We start from the raw sequence: 20,991 nt of genomic DNA, 5'->3' as shown, positions 1-20,991 counted from the left end.
TGTCATGGGTGCACTGAGCCGGAACAGCCTGAGCACTTGAAGTAAAATTAGATGTCAGTGAATTTGTTAATTAAACATCATTTACCCATCCTCAGCCCCAAACAGCTCTGGTTCTGTGAATTAAAGACCCAGCAGCTTTGATAAACCCACCTCAAATCAGCCCTTTTTTTTTTTTTTTTTGCCAGTCAGACCTGCTGAAGATGTTTAAAAACTGTATAAATGATGGGGTACTGAGTGACATACAGTAATGTTTACTTTAATCACTATTCTAAATAACGAATGCAGGACATCATGTGTCTCATTTGATCATTTGTAATGACGCAAAAGCTCAGAGGAGCATTTCTGTTTTGACATCCATCCCATCTTACCTTATGCTCAAGCTAACAAAAAACAAATCAAGTCACCTAATTTTTTTGCAAAAAAAAAAGATTTTTTATTTTTTTTTTGCCATACATAAATGACTGTCTTCAGGCATGACTATCAGTAATTAGTGTTAACACACAGGCAATAAATTCAGTGCAATAAATCCCGATGAACACTTTGTAATTACTCATTCTGACGGGATTGCTTTATGTACAAGCATATCTCCTAAAATTCTCAGGGTCAGAGCACAATTCCAGTCTATTGATTTGTGCCTACAGCTAATGTGTCATGCGTAATTTGAGTGATTATCTATTTGCACGGCCTTTATTTGCACGGCCTTTTCCAAACACATAATTATCTGTATTTGAATGACACATTTATAAACCCTAATGCCCAAGGCTCTCAAGTTTCATCAGAAGTTGAGACTCATGCACACACCCGGGATGGGATGAGCATGTGGGAGCTGGACGCAGGACATGAGGCTGAAAATACATTGAAGTTTCTGGATGTAAAGTCGCAAAATCAAAATTAAAAAAAAGAAATTAGTTCAAAAGGTTAATAATAATTAGCACTGTGTTTTTAGAACATGCACAGGGCAAGCTTAGGACTGTCGGTACAACCTTGGCTTGCGGTGGTCTGGAGGCTTTAGAAATAATCCGCACTAACAAGATGCATCCAGATTGAGTTGTCAACATCTTTTTTTTAGGACAACAGATATATTTTAAACCTAATATTTTTGTAACACTGGAAAAACAAGTGAGCCAGAAAAGGGTAGAGTGCCCTATCCGGGTCAGGGGGGTCATCCTGCCTCAAGTGGAGGAGTTTAAGTATCTGGGGATCTTGTTCACGAATGAGGGAAGAAGGGAGCGGGAGATCGACAGACGGATTGGGGAAGCGGGCGCTGTACCGGTCCGTCATGGTGAAGAGAGAGCTGAGTCAAAAAGCGAAGCTCTCGATTTACCGGTCGATCTACGTTCCTACCCTCATCTATGGTCATGAGCTTTGGGTCATGACCGAAAGAACGAGATCACGGATACAAGTGGCCGAAATGGGTTTCCTCCRCAGGGTGGCTGGGCTCTCCCTTAGAGAAAGGGTGAGAAGCTCGGTCATCTGGGAGGGACTCAAAGTAGAGCCGTTGCTCCTCCACGTCGAGAGGAGCAAGTTGAGGTGGCTCGGGCATCTGGTAAGGATGCCTCCTGGACGCCTCCCTGGTGAGGTGTTCCGGTCACGTTCCACCGGGAGGACGCCTCGGGGAAGACCCAGGACACCCTAGAGGGACTATGTCTCTCGGCTGGCCTGGGAACGCCTTGGGGTTCCCCCGGAGGAGCTGGAAGAAGTGGCTGGGGAGAGGGAAGTCTGGAACTCCCTTCTGAAGCTGCTGCCCCTGCGACCCGATCCCAGATAAGCGGAAGAAAATGGATGGATGGATGGATGGATGGATGGATGGATGGATGGATGGATGGATGGATGGATGGATGGATGGATGGATGGATGGATGGATGGATGGATGNATGGATGGATGGATGGATGGATGGATGGATGGATGGATGGATGGATGGATGGATGGATGGATGGATGGATGGATGGATGGATGGATGGAAAAACAAGTTAAAGAGACAATTTTAACACTTATAATAAAAAGGGAACTTAGTCACCTACTGACAAAAACAACATAAAAATTATACTGTCTCTCCACTAACCAGAAAAAAAATACAAAGAAAGCTGTTCTCCTGAACCTGTTTTGATGTATTTTATTTACTAAAAGATTATGCAACATAATTTCTGAAACGTCAAATGTTTTCTCTTCTTTTTACTCTTTGTAGAAGACTTTCTTTCAAAGTTTCACATACTTTTCTGTCTCTTTTTGTCTCTCCCTCAGAAAATGAGGGAGAAACACTATGCAAAGATGCATATACTTGCATCTTTGAATCAGTTCAACAGTTGGCTGAATATTTTTGCTTGTAGAATGACAGACAGGTGAATGTCTAATTCCCCCATTATCTCTCACCTTGATATCTGCCGACAATGGAAGTGCATTAGCACCAATCGAAAACATTAGAGGGAATTTGCTGCGACATGATTTGATAAAAAGCAGTCAACACATTCTCAAAACAGACTCTCTTCGCTCAGCTGTAGATATAATTTCTCTACATGTCTGCTTCTGCCTGATTTCGTCAGTTAAAAGCTTTATTCATATATTTTTTTCACATGGACTCCAGGAAGGGTCATTTTTGAATTATCCACTCACTACAGGGTGAGAGAGGTGGTTTATGACGAAGTCTTTTTTTTTTTTTTTGTGCAGACTGCATTTCATCATTAAATGCTTTTGGTAGGATGTGGTGCTAGATGACATCTTTGTGCATTTACAGACATCATAGCACCATTCCCATTACACAGCAGTTGTGTTTTTTTTGTTTTGTTTTGTTTTTTTATCAAATCATTAGCTCCGCCAGACCATTTTTTTTCCATACTGGTGGTGACACACTCACACTTCTGGTCATAGTGTATCACCCTAATGTTTGCAGCACTTTGGTGAATACTTCCAAGCAAACATGTAATGGGTTACAAATTCCATTCAGAGCTGTATTTCTGTTGGAGTCTTGCTGAGAAACCTCACATCCCATCCAACAACTACTCGTGGAACCCAATAACGTTGTTCTTTTCTCTACCCACAGTTCTTACCGCCTGGATAAAATCAACAGTGACATGCATAACTACATCACCAATTTTGCTGCAGACTTAAGGTGAATACAGGCTTACTCTTCTGTTGCTGCCATGTTCTCACAGGAAGGCAGGATGCATACTAACCTTACTGCTAATAGGCTAAATATTGACTGCCAATGAGAAATTGGCTTTGGCAGCGCACAAATTAAGATGAGCTGATAAATATCAAATAAAGAAGATCTGAATAAACAATTTATTTAGATAATTTTATAATCATTTTTTGAAATAATGGTATAAGAATATGAAATTATTGCATCAAAAAATATTAACTAAAATGTAAATTAATTTTCACTCTGATCACTTCTCAGTGTTCTATTTCGCTAGTTTTAGTGAGTATGAGAGGACAGCTGCAACTATTTCACTTTTAAGGCAGACCTGAGAAGATACTGATGCAGAAATCAATTTGACTAAACATGGATAAATGCATGGATATGTTTCTCAGGATCCTGCTTGGACATCATTGAACCCTGGAGAAGTTCTGGAGGTGATAGAAGACTGACTTTTTATTTTCCTTTATGTGCCTCTGAATGTTCAGGTCTGAGTTGATCATTACACCCAGATTCTGGGCCTGATCAGTTGTTTCTAGGTGTAATAAATGAAGCTGTGTGCTGACTCTTGTTCGTTCATCTTTTGGTCCAAAAATAATTACCGGTACTGATTTATAGAGCCGTTTTAACCAGGTTTATGTGTAATACAGTACACCTTTTAACATTTTACTGCTCAGTTCATCACTGGTTGTGGCCTTCATATATCTTACCTTTGTGAAAAAGTGGTCTGGTATAAAGTTTGTCTCAAGCCATACAGGTGTTTTAATTAGATCAGACTCGGAGTGAACATTTTGGCCTAAATTCAAAGTGTTTTGGGTGATCTAACACTAAATCATGCACATTACCTTGAACATGCCATCTTAATTCTGTGACATTGTGGCAGCATCATGCTTTTCTTTTGCAGAAAAAAACTGTCAGGGTTCTCCTGCAAAATATATTTTTCATTTCAATTGGATTTTCCTGGTTATTTAGATTTGGGCATTCTTGGGTGAAATGTAAATGGAGGCAAAACACTTGAGACCCAGGCGGAGGTTTACCCATGTACTATACAACCAAAGCTACTATGGCATGATTTTGTCAAACTCGTATCCATGTGTTTGAATGCCCAGTCTGATTGTGAATCTGAAAAAAAGAGTTAAACATTTATCTCAATCTGATTGAGCTTGGGGTATTTTCCCCAAACAATGAGCTAACATTTCTGTGTCTAAATGTTAAGAGCTAATAGAAACATGCACTATGGCTCAATACATTCACATGCCAACATTTTCAGGTTTCTTTTTGTAAAAAAAAATGAAATAAAATGAAGTCATAATTTTCTTTTTATCTTCAGTCTTCCTTTTTTCCACTCTTGGGAGTATAACCAGTTAGCGCCGAGGACAATAAATTCTGCTCCTGAACTGACTGCTTTGCAAATGCAAGTCAATAGCATGTCAAGTAGCATTGTGTTTATGTATTCCAGATTGATAAGCTGCTTTTTTTTCTCTTTTCACTCAAATATTTTAGTTTTGTGCTGTGTAAAAATGTGCAAATGATCACATTTTCTGTGAATAACCTGCAGTCATATTCATCTGCTTCTTGGAAATATTCCCAAATAGATGAATCCATGAATACTGAACAGTCAATAGGTAAGAGTCCACTGTATTTGTCTTGGGTTAGAATTTTTTATCTTATGGGGTTAATTACATAATTAGCAAATTTTCTGGGAATTGGTTGTGAACTTTTTTGACATTTTCCGTCTTTCAAACATTAGTGTTTATCTGTAAAACAAGCCTAGGAACAACTTATTCATTATTACCAGCTTTTAGAAACATACCAAACTTTACTTTCCTAAAGTGTTTTGCACCATATTCATCAGTTTGCATACAGCTGGTGTCTTCCTCGTCTTCTCTCCTGCAAATTTCCTAACCAGTAATGACTTTCTGAGCATCTCTCGCCAAATACATTTAATTGACATGGCTGACTCTGGGGTGATCTTTCAAAATTGCTTGCTCGCTAACTAGCTGCTGATTTGCATTTCCCTCATTTCCAAGCATTGATCGGATGTTTCAGCACAACAGAAATCGAACTGTCTTACAAAGGACACCAACAAGCATATCACTGTAGCAAAGGAAAGGGCTTCCCTTCTTGAGAGACACGTGCTTACATAAGGCAATTAAATTGTATTTAATTGATATATAAAAAAAAAACTCACTGACATTTTCTTATTCTCTTTTGTCTATTTAGTCAGAACTACCACTTGCAGGCTACCAGGGAAATACACCCCAGCCTTGCCTTGGATCCCTCTACCAACTACAACTCGCCCAAGTTTCGTTCTCGGAACCAGAGCTACATGCGGGCTGTCAGCACGCTTAGTCAGGCTAGCTGTGTCAGTCAAGTGAGCCAGGTGAGTGTGCAGCATAAAATCTGAAACAAGTCTTCCAAATAAAGACAGCTGAAATCTAAAGATGATGAGAATCAACACTACTTTTTACATAAATACATGACATAGTTTTAGTTTTTTTTTCTGATTTTAATTTAGTTATATATCTTTTAATCAGTAGTTTGTTTCACATTGTTAATCTGTACTAATTAAGACACTCAAACAGGTTGCTGAGATATTCATCTACTTCTTGGGAAAAGAAGCTTATTGATTTGTTGTGAGTACTAAAAGCTCGTCTAAATCCCCTCTAAGTCCAAATCTCAGTAGAACAAGATGTTTATCTTCATGGTTCTTCATGTTATCTGATAGGAATATAACATTGTTTCTGATCTGTGCACCGTTTGTGATGAATCGGTACCAGAGATATTACTGAAAAACGTCATACCCACAGCATAACAGGATAAGATTAAGTCCACAAAAATTTATATCCCATTGTCTGACATTTACAGAGAGCCGGGCGCACTGCAATGCATCTAAATGGCATTAGCCCACAGGTTATCATCTTATACATGGAGGAACTTTAGTATTGAAAAAAAAGCTTTTCCACTGATTTATTAGTTTAAATGATTATAGAGAAAAACAATGTTTTGCTTAGCATTTTATGACAAACCACTTTACTACTCCTTAAAACCAAAGAACACTCAGTTGTTATAGGTTATACATTACATCTTTACCATTTTTTTCCTTTTCATCTGTCTTCAGACTTGTAGCTTATTTATTTACATCTCAGAAATTGAGAAATATGCTTAAATGTGCAAAAGCCAAAAATGATAGGGAGGGATGACGTTATGATTTAGGTATTTAATTTGGACATGAATGCATAACACTAATTTGAGTTCACAGTGTGAATATACAGGGATTTATTCATGGAGGTGGAGAAAGTCAGGAAGGCCGTTGTTTGAAAGGAGTAGCTTGGATGCAACTCTGAGGAGCTCTATGCAATCAAGACAATTCATTCTTTGGATTATTTTGTTGAGAATCAAATAAAAATAAATAAATTTTAAAAAATTAAAAAACACATGGTGTTCTGACTGTTGAGTCTGCCTGAGCTAATTAGCTCTGTACTGTGTTCTCAACCCACAGTTCTAGGTTGTTCAATTTAAACCTAAGATTCCAATTAATTCATAATCAGTATGTAAAAAGTATTTCCAACAGAGAAGCTTTTTTGGTGGATTAGAATAAATGTGTCACCCACATTTCCTGTTTAGATTATCTTTATAGGAAAAAAAAAAATCACTGCCAGAAGGCAGTTACACATTCATTCCCATTTATAATGTCTTTGTCAACACAACAAGAGATTTCCAGATGGTGCAGTCATAGATTTGTATGTTTTCTGGCTCCAACATTTGGAGGAATAACTGTGTGTATTGTTTCCTTCAGGTTAGTGAAACTGAAGTAAATGGCCAGTTCGAATCTGTGTGCGAGTCGGTGTTCAGTGAGGTAGAATCCCAAGCCATGGAGGCACTGGACCTCCCCGGATGTTTCAGAACCAGGAGCCACAGTTACCTACGAGCCATCCAGGCTGGATACTCCCAAGATGATGACTGCATCCCCCCCATGGCGTCCACTGTTACCTCCACTATCAGGTCAACCACAGGTGAGGACAAGTTAGACAGTCCAATAAATACATCATGGAGAATTGTGTCTTGTGAGAAAAGGATCTAACAAATTAATGCAAAAACATTTAAACTTACATTTGTAGTAATGGATGAATATAGAGCAGTTAGTAGCAACTAGTTCTTATATTTGCTGCATGAATCACTTTTTATGTTTCCATTTTCATGGATTATTGTAATTGCAGCTTGTGAGCTATGGTCATTTTGGAAACAGTTTCTTGATTTGCTCATCACTTCAATGCATCGGAGAGTAAAGCTATGAACCCTATTGAAAATCACAAATTGTGTGAAAGGAAAATCAAGTCAGAATAGGGACACGATGGATTCTTTCACTAACTTTTCATATGGAGTTTATGGTTTAAAGGTAACACATGGTGCATTTGCTTTATACAGAACATTATTTTCTTATGTCCAAAGTTCAGACTGTGCTAAAGCACATTAGCTCCAGAGTGATAACCCCTCTCTATGGTTAAAGATTTTTGCATTACCCAATTTAATTTTTTCAAACTCATTTTAAAACTTTGTGCTTCCACAAAAAAGACAAAAAAAATCTCTCAACAGAGCTGAAAGTTATCATGTCTAAACTTCAGTACTGAAAGATGTAAAGATGATAATGATTACACTGAAGATGATAATGATTATATCTTACACTGTAAGATATACTGATGCTGATTAATTGGTACTGGACCTTGGTTATAATCTACTGGTACACTCAACTTCCTTTATGGCTGCTGGATTCACAGATGAGACAAGACTGCTTTGAAAGGATGAAGAATATAAGAAGAAGAATAAGACTCGAGAAAAAAGTATGAATGGATGCTGCCGACAGACTGGGTTCTTGTAGGGAAAGTTAGAGGTCTGAACATCTGGAGATGTGCACATGGTTAAACAAATGTCTGCCTACACTGCTTTCTCAATACCCTTCAAAATATTGCATCTGTAAGAGACTGAGATCTGTGCAAAATTGATTCAGCTGCTCTTTTCAACAAAGGGCAATTAGAGCTTTGATTCAGTCTGTCTAATTGGGCTTCACTGTTTCAATAGGGTTCATGCTATACTTTCCCGATTGACTAGAAAAGGCTTGGAAGCTTTGCTCATCTTTACTCTTTTTACTGCACAAAGTTTTTCATTGTTTCTTTCTCATCCAAAAAGCTGAAGAATAGAAGTGCAACTATTTTTTACAGCCCTCTTTTATTACAGATTCTCATTTCATTGATGGACTTTTAAATCTAAAAATGTCAGCTTTGTGCATTGAAAAGTTGCAAAGAATGCATGACACAATTAAGGTTGAGAAGGCAGTGTAAGCTATTTCTTAAAATGGGTCAAAGCGGGAATACATGATATTATCCATGTTTCCAGACTGTATCGACATTTATAAAGTGAGAGTTCCTCACCAGATATTTCAATACAATGTATAAAATGACACAAAATTAGCATTTCTTGACTGTCTGATGTTAAACAAGACTACATATTTATGTTTTAGGTCAACTATAAGTTATTTTTAGAGCTAAAATAATTAGCCCTATTTGCCAAATGTCAGACAAATAAAAAATAGAGATGTTTTTCAGCTTTCCTTAAGTCAAACCTTTTTACCTAAATGTCCTTACTATGTTGAACATTGCATTTTTACTGTATCACATGGGTCAAATATTTTGTGTATTTTTCTGCAAGCTTATCACAATCGTATTTCTGGAGTCAGATTTGTTGACTGTTATGAACACACACCTTTTCAGCAATGCCCACAAGTCATCTATATAACTGAGCTCAGGACTTTCTGTTGGCCCTAAAAGTCCAACCTTTTTGGCACAACTTCACCTACTGTCAGGGCCTGATGATATCTGAAGATGTTGCTTAAATATGTTCACTATGTTACTTTATGAAAAAGTAGGACTAGTCTCTAAATAATTAGAACATTGCCATAGAGTGCTTTTGCAAACTCTAATCAGGCTTTTTTATATCACCTTTGAAGCTGAGGCTTCTTCTTTGCAGAGAGTCATTTTAGCCTGTACCAGTACAGGACTTCTCAAGGTGGAGAGTGACTCTGTTTCAAGTAGTGTGTTGTAAAATACATTTACAGTTGTACCTTGGAAAAACTCAGATGTACTATAAAGCTATGACATCTTCATTGTGGCTTTTCCAATTCAATGAAAGCATTTTGCCAAATGCCTTCATTCATAAATATGCAATTTATGTAAGTAATTTTGATAATCCCAAATGACCTAAGATGTAAAAGTGTAGTCTGGTGTAAAGTGATAAATTGAAACAAACAAACAAAATTGTTGTGTCTTTTTATACAGTGTATGTACATGTTTAATTTCAAATTTACTTAGAAGCTAATTGGAATAATTCTCTTAAATTATTGCTTGAATCCTGATATCACAGATATGTCTTGTTTTGACTCAAGGCATTCATAGCATGACATCATTTTAACTATAAAAAGCACAATATCTCCAGCTGTTCATACCTGTGGCTATATTACAGATTCATGTTTACATTTGTCTTGCAGACAGAAATTATGTGCAGGAAGAAACTTGTTTACCTGATCAAGACAGTATACCTGAGGATTTGGCAGATGCAGCCCCATTGGCACATGATGATCTTGGGTGCCCCATCAGAAGAGACAGGCTTTACAACCCAGATGCTGTGGGGGCTACTGCAAAACCCATGTCTGGGCCACCTGTTTCTCCAAGCCTCTTTCGATCCCCAAGATCTAGTGCTCCTGAAAGACCTTCACCAAAAGCAATCCAAGCTAGTATAAAAGAGTCTGCCACATTAGCTGCAGCTATCAGCATGCAGTGGAAGGAAGAAGTTTCCGCCATGCGCCGAGAATTGGCTGAACTCAGGCGGGATCTATGTAAGGAGCTTCGTGCTTTCAACAGTAATTTCAACACTTTCACACAGCATTACAACACATGGTCTCCTCAAGGTGGTGGAATGGCAACAGGAGCTGGAGCAGGCTTAGGCAAAGGTGTTGTGACTGGCACAGGGACAGGAACAAGAGTGGGGACAGGCTTTGGCGGAGGAGGAGTTGCAACGACATCCACAGACAAAGGGATTGGGGGAGCAAGAGAGAAAAATCCCCAGATATCCAAAGTATCTGTAGGGATTCAGGCCAGAAGCAAAGCCCTGGTACGACAAAGCACTGCAGATGCAGCTGTTAACTGTCCAGAGGAGAATGAGGAAAAGAAAAATTCTCGCCGAAATTTGCCAAAACAGCTTTCAATGGACCCAAGCATTCTTGCTTGTCCACAGTCCATGTTTGTAGAGAGTGCCATCCCACTCTCTCTAGATCCAATACTTCCTTGTTCAAGTAGAACAGTTAAACCAGAGCCAATTGATTCCTCTATGGTATCGTCCACATCTAAGCCAGACTTAGAACTGCCATTCAAAGATAATATAACTTCATCTGCTTCTCTCACAAATGAGGCAGTAATCACTCAAGAGACAGCTTTGCTCTCATCAGAAAAAGTTATGGAACGCCCTCAGGATTCATCTGCAGTGAAACAAGAAATCCTTATCACTCATCAACTAATAGATGTGGGCCCAGCTAATGAGTCCCTTTCACATGCTAAACAAGCTCATACTGATGATACAAAATCCCAAACCCCAGAACAAATTGAAAGAGACAAGATAAAACTACCATATCCAGTCCCTACAGTTACTGTGACTCCACCAGAGGAACATGATTATGAAATAACCCCAAATCAAGAGATTGATGATCCTGTCAATGTTGACAAGCCACAAGCCATCCATCAAGACCCAACTACGGAGTCTTTACATCTTTCAGGAGCAGAGGGATCTGATCCTAATGATTCAACAGAGGCAGGGTCAAAAACATCAAAAGTAACCTTGGTGTCTTCGTCAAACCCTCTCAAAGATACAACACCAGTCTGTGACATTCAGTCAACTGATTCTGATAATGTTAAACCAAATTATTCAGAAACTGGCATCAAATGTCCATCTATAGTGGTCTCAGAGCACTTTCATGCAGTATCTCCAGCAAGTTCAACTGATAGTGATACAAATCTTTATCCTAGTATCAGTGATCCTGATTATCCTTCTGAGACTCCTCCAGAGCAAGTAATTCCTGGTCCAGCCTTTGCTTTCAGTTCAACAGAATCTCAGCCAAACACTGACCCAGAATTCCAAGACACAGAGTGGCCACCTCTTCCAGAACCCCTGGATAACACTCCAATTTATCATGCTGATTTAGTCCACTTTGATATAGTCATGCTAACCTCACTGGATCAGGATGACCTTGATTCTGTGTTTATGGACCCTGAACCAGAGCCTTTCAACCTGAGTGCAGATTCATCATTTAATGTTGATGATGCTGAACCTCCTTTATACCAGTTTGATTCTCAGGGTTCCCCTTTACCAGATATAGATACTTATGATGATAGTTCAGAAATACCCAAAGCACTAATTCCACAGGTCACTGTTACAATTTCACCACCCAGTTCAGTATCCCCAGATTCATCACTGGAAATAGATTGTGGACCTACAAACTCAACACCAGATCCTGCGCTGCCTGATACAGAACCATCATCACCAGACTTTCAAGAAATTCCTCCATCGGATGATGTGATGACCGAGACACTGGAGTGTGTGGCTGTATCCCAGGAGACTGCAGGTCATATTGAAGAGGAGACCACAGGCAGTTCAGAGAGATCCTCAGTGGAGCATGGCTTTTTGTGGTACAGATGGCAGAAAAGAGATAAAAGGAGAGACTCGGTGCGTAGGAGTGCCAGTGTTGAACTATGGAGTGGTAGATATGAATACAACAGTTCAGAAATCACATATGTGTCTCTTACCCTTTGAGCACATGCCTCATTCTCAGCAGACAAAATGTAGCGCAAGTTATATTTGAAGGTCATTGTAGCATCAAGTGACTTGGAGTACAATACAAGGACCTCAAAGAGGCATTGGCGGAACTACTTGTCTCTAGAACATTTTCATGAAAAGTATTAGAAAGAAAGGGATTGCCAGAAACAAAACTGCATTTAATTGATCACAGGACACAACAGGAATGTAGTGACGCCTCTGTGGTGGCAGATATGCTGACTGTATTTAATGTTCTTTAAAGCAGTGGTTCCTAAACCTGGTCCTCAAGTATCCTTGCTCTGCATGCTTTAGATGTGTTTCTGTTTCAACACACCTGTTGGCCATACAATCATTCAAATGATTAAATGGCATCCTCTGCTGCCTTCATATGCTGCAGAAGACTGTTAATCAACCATTTGTTTAACTCAGGTGTTTGGAAGCAAGGAGACACCTAAAACATGCTGGCCACAAATCCTTGAGGACAAGGTTTGGGAACCACTGCTTTAAACTTTAGAAATATAATTTAGCAGCTGTCATTGCTGTAAATCATCATCTGGGACTTTTTTAAATGTACTACTTCAAACCCTGAAGCAAACTGATTTGAAATGTTCTCGTATTGTCATAGTTTTACACGTCTGTTTAAAAAGAGACTGATTAACTGGTGGTACGAGATCCTGACAATCGTCGTAAAAAACAATAGACACTTTCTCTGAATCTATTTTGAGCTGCTTTGCCACTCTAATATGGAGTGAAACACGTATTGGTAGTTATCATATAACTATAATGATGCACTGTTTACCGCGTGAGCTGTTGGATGGACTTCTGATGCTGTGAAATGCTGTTTGCACAATCTTAGAGCGAGATTGACCACTGTACTGTAGCAGTTGTAACAAGACAAGCCAGAGGAAAGTTGTGACATATTATTTGTAGCTTGAAATGGTTAAAAACCCTCCCCACTTTAAAGTTGACTTGAAAAAAAGTAGCTTTTCTTTTATAAGATATTATTGCCCTTCATCGTGTTAATCAGTCATTATTGGTTGTGCAAAATAAAGGCAGACAAAGTAAATAGGTAAATATTATTTTTTGATGGAGTAAATTTTTAATGAAACAACTGTATCTTATTGGAAACCGAATTAATAATTCACCATTTTGACTATTTGTGCAGTTACAGTACAGTTTAGATATGTAGCATTTTTGAATACAAAACAAAATTCCAAAATGCACACAAACCTTCTCCACCCATTGCTGGATTGACAAATACAAGGGGTACAAGGAAACAATGGGTTTTTCTCCGTAAATATATTTCCATTAGGTTAAGTGACATGAAATCAGCACCTTATGTTGTTTTAAAATCAAAGAAATCAAAACAAGTTAATTAATATTTTGTGCAACTGGAATGCAAAACCTGTGCAAAGGTGCACAGGTTTTGCAATCACATCCAAGAGGTCGATTTTGGTTTCATCAAACCATACATACATAGTTTTTTTCAAAGTAAATACATAGTGATGAGTCCAAAAGCAATGGTCTTTGTGAATGGTCACAATTTAAGACTCCACTGCTGAAAAAAAATATAAAAAATAGCAAACAATTGAAGGTTGTTTAATGTTTTCTGCAAAAAATAATAAACAACCCATTAATTTCGTGGGAGAATCTGAAATGTTTACCTAATCCATTTACATGTGGTCATTTACTCTCAAATTCTAGGAGAAGTCATCTGTTTAGAATTTTGACTACAAGAAATCTCAAAAGGAGGACCCGGTTGTGGCTTGTTGATGGTACAACCAGCCATAGATTCGGACCCCACATTTTCTCATTGGAACATTCAGAAGTTTAGAAGTATGTACCAATGGGTTCCAAATATAATACAAAACTAAAGAAAGCACTCCCTGCTTGTACCCATGGTGAGATGTTTCTTGAGTAATGCTTTTAAAATTGGGAATCTTTTAATTGACCATCACTAACGAATAAACTAGCTGATGGTAGAGGATAGGATCACTTTCTAAAAAAAATAAAAAAATTCAGCTAATTTATTGGCTTTTTATCTCTTTTTACCACTTTTCTTCATACTTATTCCCTTGGCCATGCCACGTTCACATGAACTTATAAAGGACTTGTTTTGGTTTCTTTGTATGTGCAGATTGCTACCAACAATGGATGTGAATTCGTTGTCAAAATATGTTTACTGAGAAAGATATTGATGTGTGTAATACTTATATTTCCATGTCTATTCCTTAAATTGAAAATATATAAATACTGTATATAAGTTATTAATTAATAACTTGACTTGTCTGATTATAACAACAAACATAGCAAGAGGCGTTTGTGTATTTTTTTAATTTAAATATATCTTATTCCTCAGGAATCAAAGTTTGAGAATGTAATACCAATGAGACATAAGTGTAATTACTTGTTGAATTGTGTTTCTTCCGAAAGAAAAAAAAAAAGTGAACCGCCGAGTGGCTATTTTTAACATGTGTGACACTGAATGAAGAAATTACTGTTATAATGGTGCATGACTGATGATTGCCTCAGTATTCTGTGCATTTCATATACCGTGCCTCAGTCCTTGGTCCAGTTCATTTTGATTTTCAGCACAATGAAAGGAGCCTCCACACCAATGGAGATGCAGCATTCTGTACCATTAATGGACTACAGGCCACTCACAGGATGTATTATATATGTTCTCTCAGTCTGTTTAATTGGCTCTATGTGGAATAGCCAACTCAAGTGCAGACTCTTATAAAGAGCTTCGGATCCAAATTAATTTTCAAGCAGAACATCAGAAGAAATTCTTCTTGCTTATTAAGTCGAATTGAATATGTGCAAAGCATTTTATGAAGGTTTTCTTAATTGGATGAATCTGAAAGCTTTACGAAAAGCAGGGAAGTTGATTGGGGTTTTTCTGATGCATTTATTTTAAACATATTCACCAAATGCACCACTTTTTACCGCCCTAGGCCACTTAAGTGACATATTCTTCTTTTGTAAAATGTACTCGCAAAGTAGCACACTGGTATTATGTTTACATGTAACATGAAGTCCAAAAATAAACAGCTTCAACAGTCAGTCGGCCTTTGAGAAACACTGAATTGTTACCGATGAGCCATTGACTTGTGTTTGTCATTATGAAGGATTTATGTTATTCAACTGCAAATAAATATGTGGTTTTAAAAAAAGAAACTAAATACATGATCTTTTACTTAATCTATTTTTATATCTAAATATTATATTATCAAAATCTTATTTACTTTTTTCTATAATTTTTCTCAAAGCTTGAAATTGATTGACTTATGAAAAACTGACTGGTAGTTATAGTGATGGGAAGTTCAGCTTTTTTCAGAAAGCCGATTTTTTTTTTCTCCCAAACAAGACTGTTTTTATTAACATCTGCAGCCTCATATTTTATCTTAACTTGGATAATATGAATGTTTTTGTTTTGTTACAAAAATAGGCATTCTTACTTTTGTATAGTTTAACGAAACTTTAAGTTTAGTTATTCTCTTCACAATTCCTAACCAACAATAGGGAAGAGTAGTCACAACTGATATAGTGAAATGGTTGTTATGTTTTAGTTCTGACCGTTGATCATCTATTAGAGCAACAGTGGAGACAGTGCAGTTGGAGTTACTTCACCGCCTTGCCTGCTGTCGCCAGTGCCTGGCAGCCTTGCCTCTGTCAGACTGTACAGCTTTGGCTACAGTGTAGTAACTCACCACCATCAGCATGTGGTTGTGTGTGTGTGAATGGATGAATGACTAAATGCAGTGTAAAGCCCTTTGGGGTCTTCTGGACTAGATAAAGCGCTGTTCAAGAACAGTTCAACCATTTTTACATACTAGCAATGTCATATTCCTCAACCTGCCGTAGTGGGGCTCACCATTGTTTTGTGCTGCTATTTTGTGGGTGAAAGTCTGATTCCTATTGACACATAAAAGTGTCTGATTCAGAGAGTTTAGCCTTGACATATATAATGGCCGAGAATTATTTCTCTTCTGTCATCAGACATATTTATGATTGCATTGTCTTCAAGCCTCTTTTAAGCACAACTAACATCTGCCATATCACTGGAACACACAGCACTAAATGGTGTGAGGCTCCCTCTATCGTGATCTATCTACTTGCCATGCATGTAACCTGTGACATAAAGATGCTTACACCTCCTGCGTAGATGCACTATTTAAGGGACCCAAAAGAAATGCAGTTGAACACTGGTTCAACGTTATAAAGAATTTTAGGACAGTAAATAACCTCCCTGTTATCTGCGAGAGAGACTGGCAACAAAATTATATTTGCAGTTTTATTGCAAACAGTGATTCATCACTGTGTTACTTACTTTAAAAATTTCCCCAGCCGTTCCGAGTTGGTTAAGTAAGCTTGATGACTCATGCAGTCTGCGATTTATATGTTGTGGCTATTTTTGAGTTACTTTGCTTATTGTTTTTGTCTGCAGTGCTTGTGATTGTGCCAATAATGGAGTCTACCATCCATCTTTCACCTCCTCCAGGTCATCTGAATATCCTTAAAAGCCGGCCCGTTGCAAAACAAGCGCCCCGTATTTCTTTTGTAGTGATAAATACAAATGGGAAGAGAAAGAGACACTTAATGACCTGACACTCATCTCCCCTCCACTAGCACAACCACCCCAAAACCTGACAGCTGTGTTGGTATACGAGGCAGGCCTGATAGATGGAGGGATCTGAAAAGTGATGGAGTGTTTGAATCACCACCTGTGTGTCTTCATTTAACCAGAACATCTGGCACAGTGGTAAATGTTGGTGTCAGGTTTCACTGGCGATGCAGGGAGATCATTCAAATGGTGTTCACACTGAGTATTTTGACTCTCCATAAAACTTCCCAGTGCTCTATTTCAAACATTTTAAGTGGCTTGCTAAATTATTCATTTTTAAATATATAACATAAAACTCCTTGTTTCTTATGCTGTTTTATGATACAAACAAAAGTACAATTCACTAAAAAAGTGTGCTGTGCATTTGTTTTCAGCCCTACTGAGTCACTGCAATACAGTACTTTGCAAAACCACCTTTCACTGGATCTCTGCTCCAGACCTTGTCATGTACCTCCACAAATTAGAAAGGTAGTACACACGTACAACCATTTTAGAAATTTATTTTCCCATTTCTCTACTGAAAAATACTCTACATGTCCATCCATGGTAAACTCTCTGGGGCTCCACAGAACAGCTGAGTTTATTGTGAGATAAAATCGCAAAGCAGGGGGATTTGTTTTTTTACTGATTAGATAAGTTCTAAATGCAATTGCTTGAACTGAATTTATTTATGTATACCAGAGTGAGAACAACTTAATACAAATGCATATTTTTTGTATCTGAAGACTTTTAAAACAGTTTTTTTTTTCTTTTGCAGTGCTTTCTGTTTCTTTCTTTCCTTAAAAATCCCTAAAAATGTCCTGGAGTTTCCAGTTGTACAATCACAAAATATGGAAAAGTTCAAGTTCTATGAATACTGTTGCAAAGCAATGTATAGTCTATCTTTCAGAGGGATTTGTTCGAGTTGTGGCCAAGCTCTGTTCATCTAAACACTGAGTAGTAATGCCACGGCCAAGAGGGCCACAGGAATTATGACTACCCTTTGCTTGACTCTCTGGCTAATAATGGCTCTATTTCTGTCCTCCTGCTGAATCATGCCCTCAGAACGGGTCATCACTTTCCTCGCCGGATCATTCCACACTCCCAAATATATCATCTCTAGCTGTCATGTGCACAAACATGCTCAAGCGGATGAAAACTCAAACGTATCTGCTTTTTCCTGCCCTTAAAATCCCCAGTCTACCTTGTGTGGTTGTCCGTTTTTGTTTTCTTTAGAATGCATGGCTGCCTCCACAACAAGTTCATTTTGGCAATATGAGTCATTAACGGCTTAGAGCAAAATACGCAGCACAGATCAGATTATGTATTGACTTTAAAAATACAGGTGAACAAAAGGCCAATGGTTGTTAGAGGGCTTCATTTTTGCAGTAAAAAATGCAATTTGTATATTACAAAACAAATTTGGCACAATTTGCTTATGTTGTAATTATAGTGTTTTGTTTGCATTGTAATTAGGTTGTAATGCTATTAATTCAGCACCACAACTTTTTTGAAGCTTGTTTGGAGTTTGAGATTAACAAAAGGCTTTTCAACAGATTTGTGTGATGCATCATATGTACAACAGAAAAAAAACACAGATTACCACATCTTAAATCCATACCAAAAATGATGAACCCACAACATAAACTTCAATAAGTAATTTTCTTCTTTCTTTGGTTCCGAGTGGAGTAACTAAACACAATTTAAGCTTTGATCAAAAATGCATGAAGCATACTTCTGCTTTAAATGTTTCAGGACAAAACTCCACTACGTGAGCTTTTATCTCAGAGTTGGAAAATAAAGACAAGTCAAATCACAGAATGTGTTTGTGATCTGTTCATCAATCCGTCACCCTAAAGATTAACTTCAACCGCTCATTTGCATTTCAAAAAATAATCCCCCTTCTTTCTGTCAGCAAATGGACGAAGTAAGAAGACGAGAGTTGTCAGCTTTCTTTGAGCAGGATCGTCTGTACGGGTGCTATTTATTGCATCCTCTGATTTTTCCACCATCATTCATGCCTGATGAATGCCTCACACTGGGGAGATTTCCATGTTTTCTCCGCTCTACGGCCTTGTTCATTACTTTAAAATGTTTTATGATACTTACAACCATTTTTTTTTCCTTTTGTGTATTGTGAAATAAAGATAGAGATAAAGGTGCATTTTAAGACACCAGTTAAACACAAAATCCTCACTCATACATGTGTGAGAAACATGTATGAGTTTCTCACACATGTATGTATGTTTCTCTTAACATGTTTATATCTCTTCCTGTTAACCAGGAAGAGATATAAAATTAGGAATTTTGTTGTTTTATAAACATTTAAATGAAGCATGTTGCAAGAGCGTTTCATCTAAAAAATTCTTGCAACATGTTTTAGTTGAAACATTGCAAGAATAGATCAGTTTCAAGTAAAATGCATACTCTTTATATATAAATTTCCTGATACCAGTGCATTTGCTGTGTTTCTGAATTGAAGTAAGCATTCAAAATCCATTGAAAGAAAAATGTACATTTCATTCTCACGTTTCTGGATAAATTCTAATGTACAATATGTCCTACTTTAAATAGGAACTTTGTATTCAAGTTGTCATCCTCATGTTTTTTTGTTTTGTTTTTTTTTATCTACGTTTCTTTTGTTTTTCAGTATATTAAACCAGTCATTCACATGGTTTCCTTAAACATCTCAATATTGAAGGAAAGCATGTGTATCCTGATGCCTGAGATTGAATTGCAAACAATCCAGATTAGAAATTCAGATCAGTCATAGAACATCATGGGAACACCTTTTATTTTTCAGCTTACAAAACCACAAGCTGTGGAACAGGAAAGAGAGCAATACTGTGGTGTGGAATCAATCTGTTTGTTCCACTCATTTATTCAGGTGTATTGCATCAGGTGTACGGTTTTTGTGTAGTTGCAATATTCCCTATAGATTACACAGTTTTTAGATTATTTTTGATTGAGTCCAACTATTTAAATGCACATTACTAATATATGAGTAACTCTAAAAGACGACATTAACAAGAACAGGCAGCATATTTTACCATAATATGTTTTACTGAAAAAGGTTACAAGTACAACGTGAGTATTTTTGTTCTTTTTTTATAAAACAATAATCTGTTCCTGGATAATTATTTGATCACTGGCTTTTAAAAAATAAAATATCCCCCTATCTTTTTTTAGCCATCACCTACACACCGAGCTACAAGAAGAACCCCCCTCCAGTACCGCCCCGCACCACCTCTAAACCGCTCATCTCCATCACAGCCCAGAGCAGCACTGAATCCACCCAGGACGCCTACCACGAGGGGCGGCACCCTCATGGCGGCATGTGGGCCCCTGATGGCCTCGCTCTTGGGCTGACGCCAGGAAGGGCCCTCTATAACTCCACCGACAGCCTGGACAGCACCAAGGCCGTGACGATAGCCATGGAGGCAGCTGGAATCATGGCAGGGAAAAGGCATCCATCCACAGACTCTCACAGCTCAGTGCTCACCTGTGACAAGGCAATCCTGGTGTCCAAGGCTGAGGAGTATTTGAAAACCCCACGGTCCTCTATAGGGATACAGGTCAGTCATCAGATAAATGTGCACAGCTCAAACATCCCTCACTTGATCACATGAGTCCATCAATTTTCAACTCTAAATTATGCAGAGCTGTAATAATCCAGAGAAGTATCACACTCATAAATTCAGCAGAGAAACAGTGCTGTCCTCTCTGCAGCTAAAAATAGCAAGAGTGAGTCATCGCTCCGCAAACCATTTAATTAAGATTCAATGCATGCTGGAGCAGCTTTGGGTGAATGGTAGTATACTCGTTGTTTCATTCACTCCTCCCTTAATAACTCTGCCCTTCCCTCGTTGTTTTCAACCACACTGATGATTCAACCGCACAATTTCTCTTGTGCTATGTTTATCACCTTAAGGTAATTCATACCTATATTTAGAGGTTTTTCAAGTTTTATGTGTTGATGATCTCCAACTGTTATCTTCCTCATGTACGTAGGTTGGATTTTACTGATGTAAACGACTTGTGTTGCTTTAAAGACACAATCAAAAGGCGAGATCTTTTTCATTAAAGCTACTGTTGCATTTTCTTATCTTGCTCTATTTGCCACCATTTTGAAAAACACAGGTTACGTGAATGAGAATGAAGGAAAATTTTGGAATATCAAGTCTTGTGTCTGTTACTACCAATAGTAAGTCCCGCCCACTCCTCACAACTTCTTTGGACTCACTACTGCCCAGTTCTCTGTCTAACRGGTCCGKARAACCCCCAGAAACTCGGGTCTTACCCTAGCGATAGTTTGTGGAGAATTATCTGTTTAAACTGGGGTCGGAAAGGACTCGTCTAGCTCTGACTACCTACGATCCAGAAGTTATGACC

The 20,991-nt window shown here is 38.0% G+C and overlaps 1 protein-coding gene across 11 annotated transcripts in view; it reads left to right on the top strand.

The window, feature by feature from the left end:
- Nucleotides 1-20,991, top strand: part of dlgap2a (discs, large (Drosophila) homolog-associated protein 2a) — a 184,945-nt gene that overhangs the window by 117,398 nt on the left and 46,556 nt on the right. For 7 of the 11 annotated variants that reach the window (XM_008399515.2, XM_008399513.2, XM_008399512.2 and 4 more), the window contains 4 exons: nt 3,039-3,107; nt 5,358-5,517; nt 6,934-7,150; nt 9,676-15,059. In XM_008399515.2, the coding sequence (XP_008397737.1) occupies nt 3,039-3,107; nt 5,358-5,517; nt 6,934-7,150; nt 9,676-11,990 (2,761 nt within the window). In that variant the 3' untranslated portion in view covers nt 11,991-15,059. Of the gene's footprint in view, nt 1-3,038; nt 3,108-5,357; nt 5,518-6,933; nt 7,151-9,675; nt 15,060-19,788; nt 20,175-20,991 lie in introns of those variants that run through there. The other 4 variants (XM_008399523.2, XM_008399524.2, XM_008399525.2 and 1 more) reach the window with 3 other exon arrangements.

This window comes from Poecilia reticulata, linkage group LG22 (genome assembly GCF_000633615.1).
Source record: "Poecilia reticulata strain Guanapo linkage group LG22, Guppy_female_1.0+MT, whole genome shotgun sequence".
In the NCBI taxonomy this organism is placed as follows: Eukaryota; Metazoa; Chordata; class Actinopteri; order Cyprinodontiformes; family Poeciliidae; genus Poecilia; species Poecilia reticulata.
Note: the sequence above shows the minus strand (reverse complement) of the source record. Positions and strands in the feature narration are given on the sequence as shown.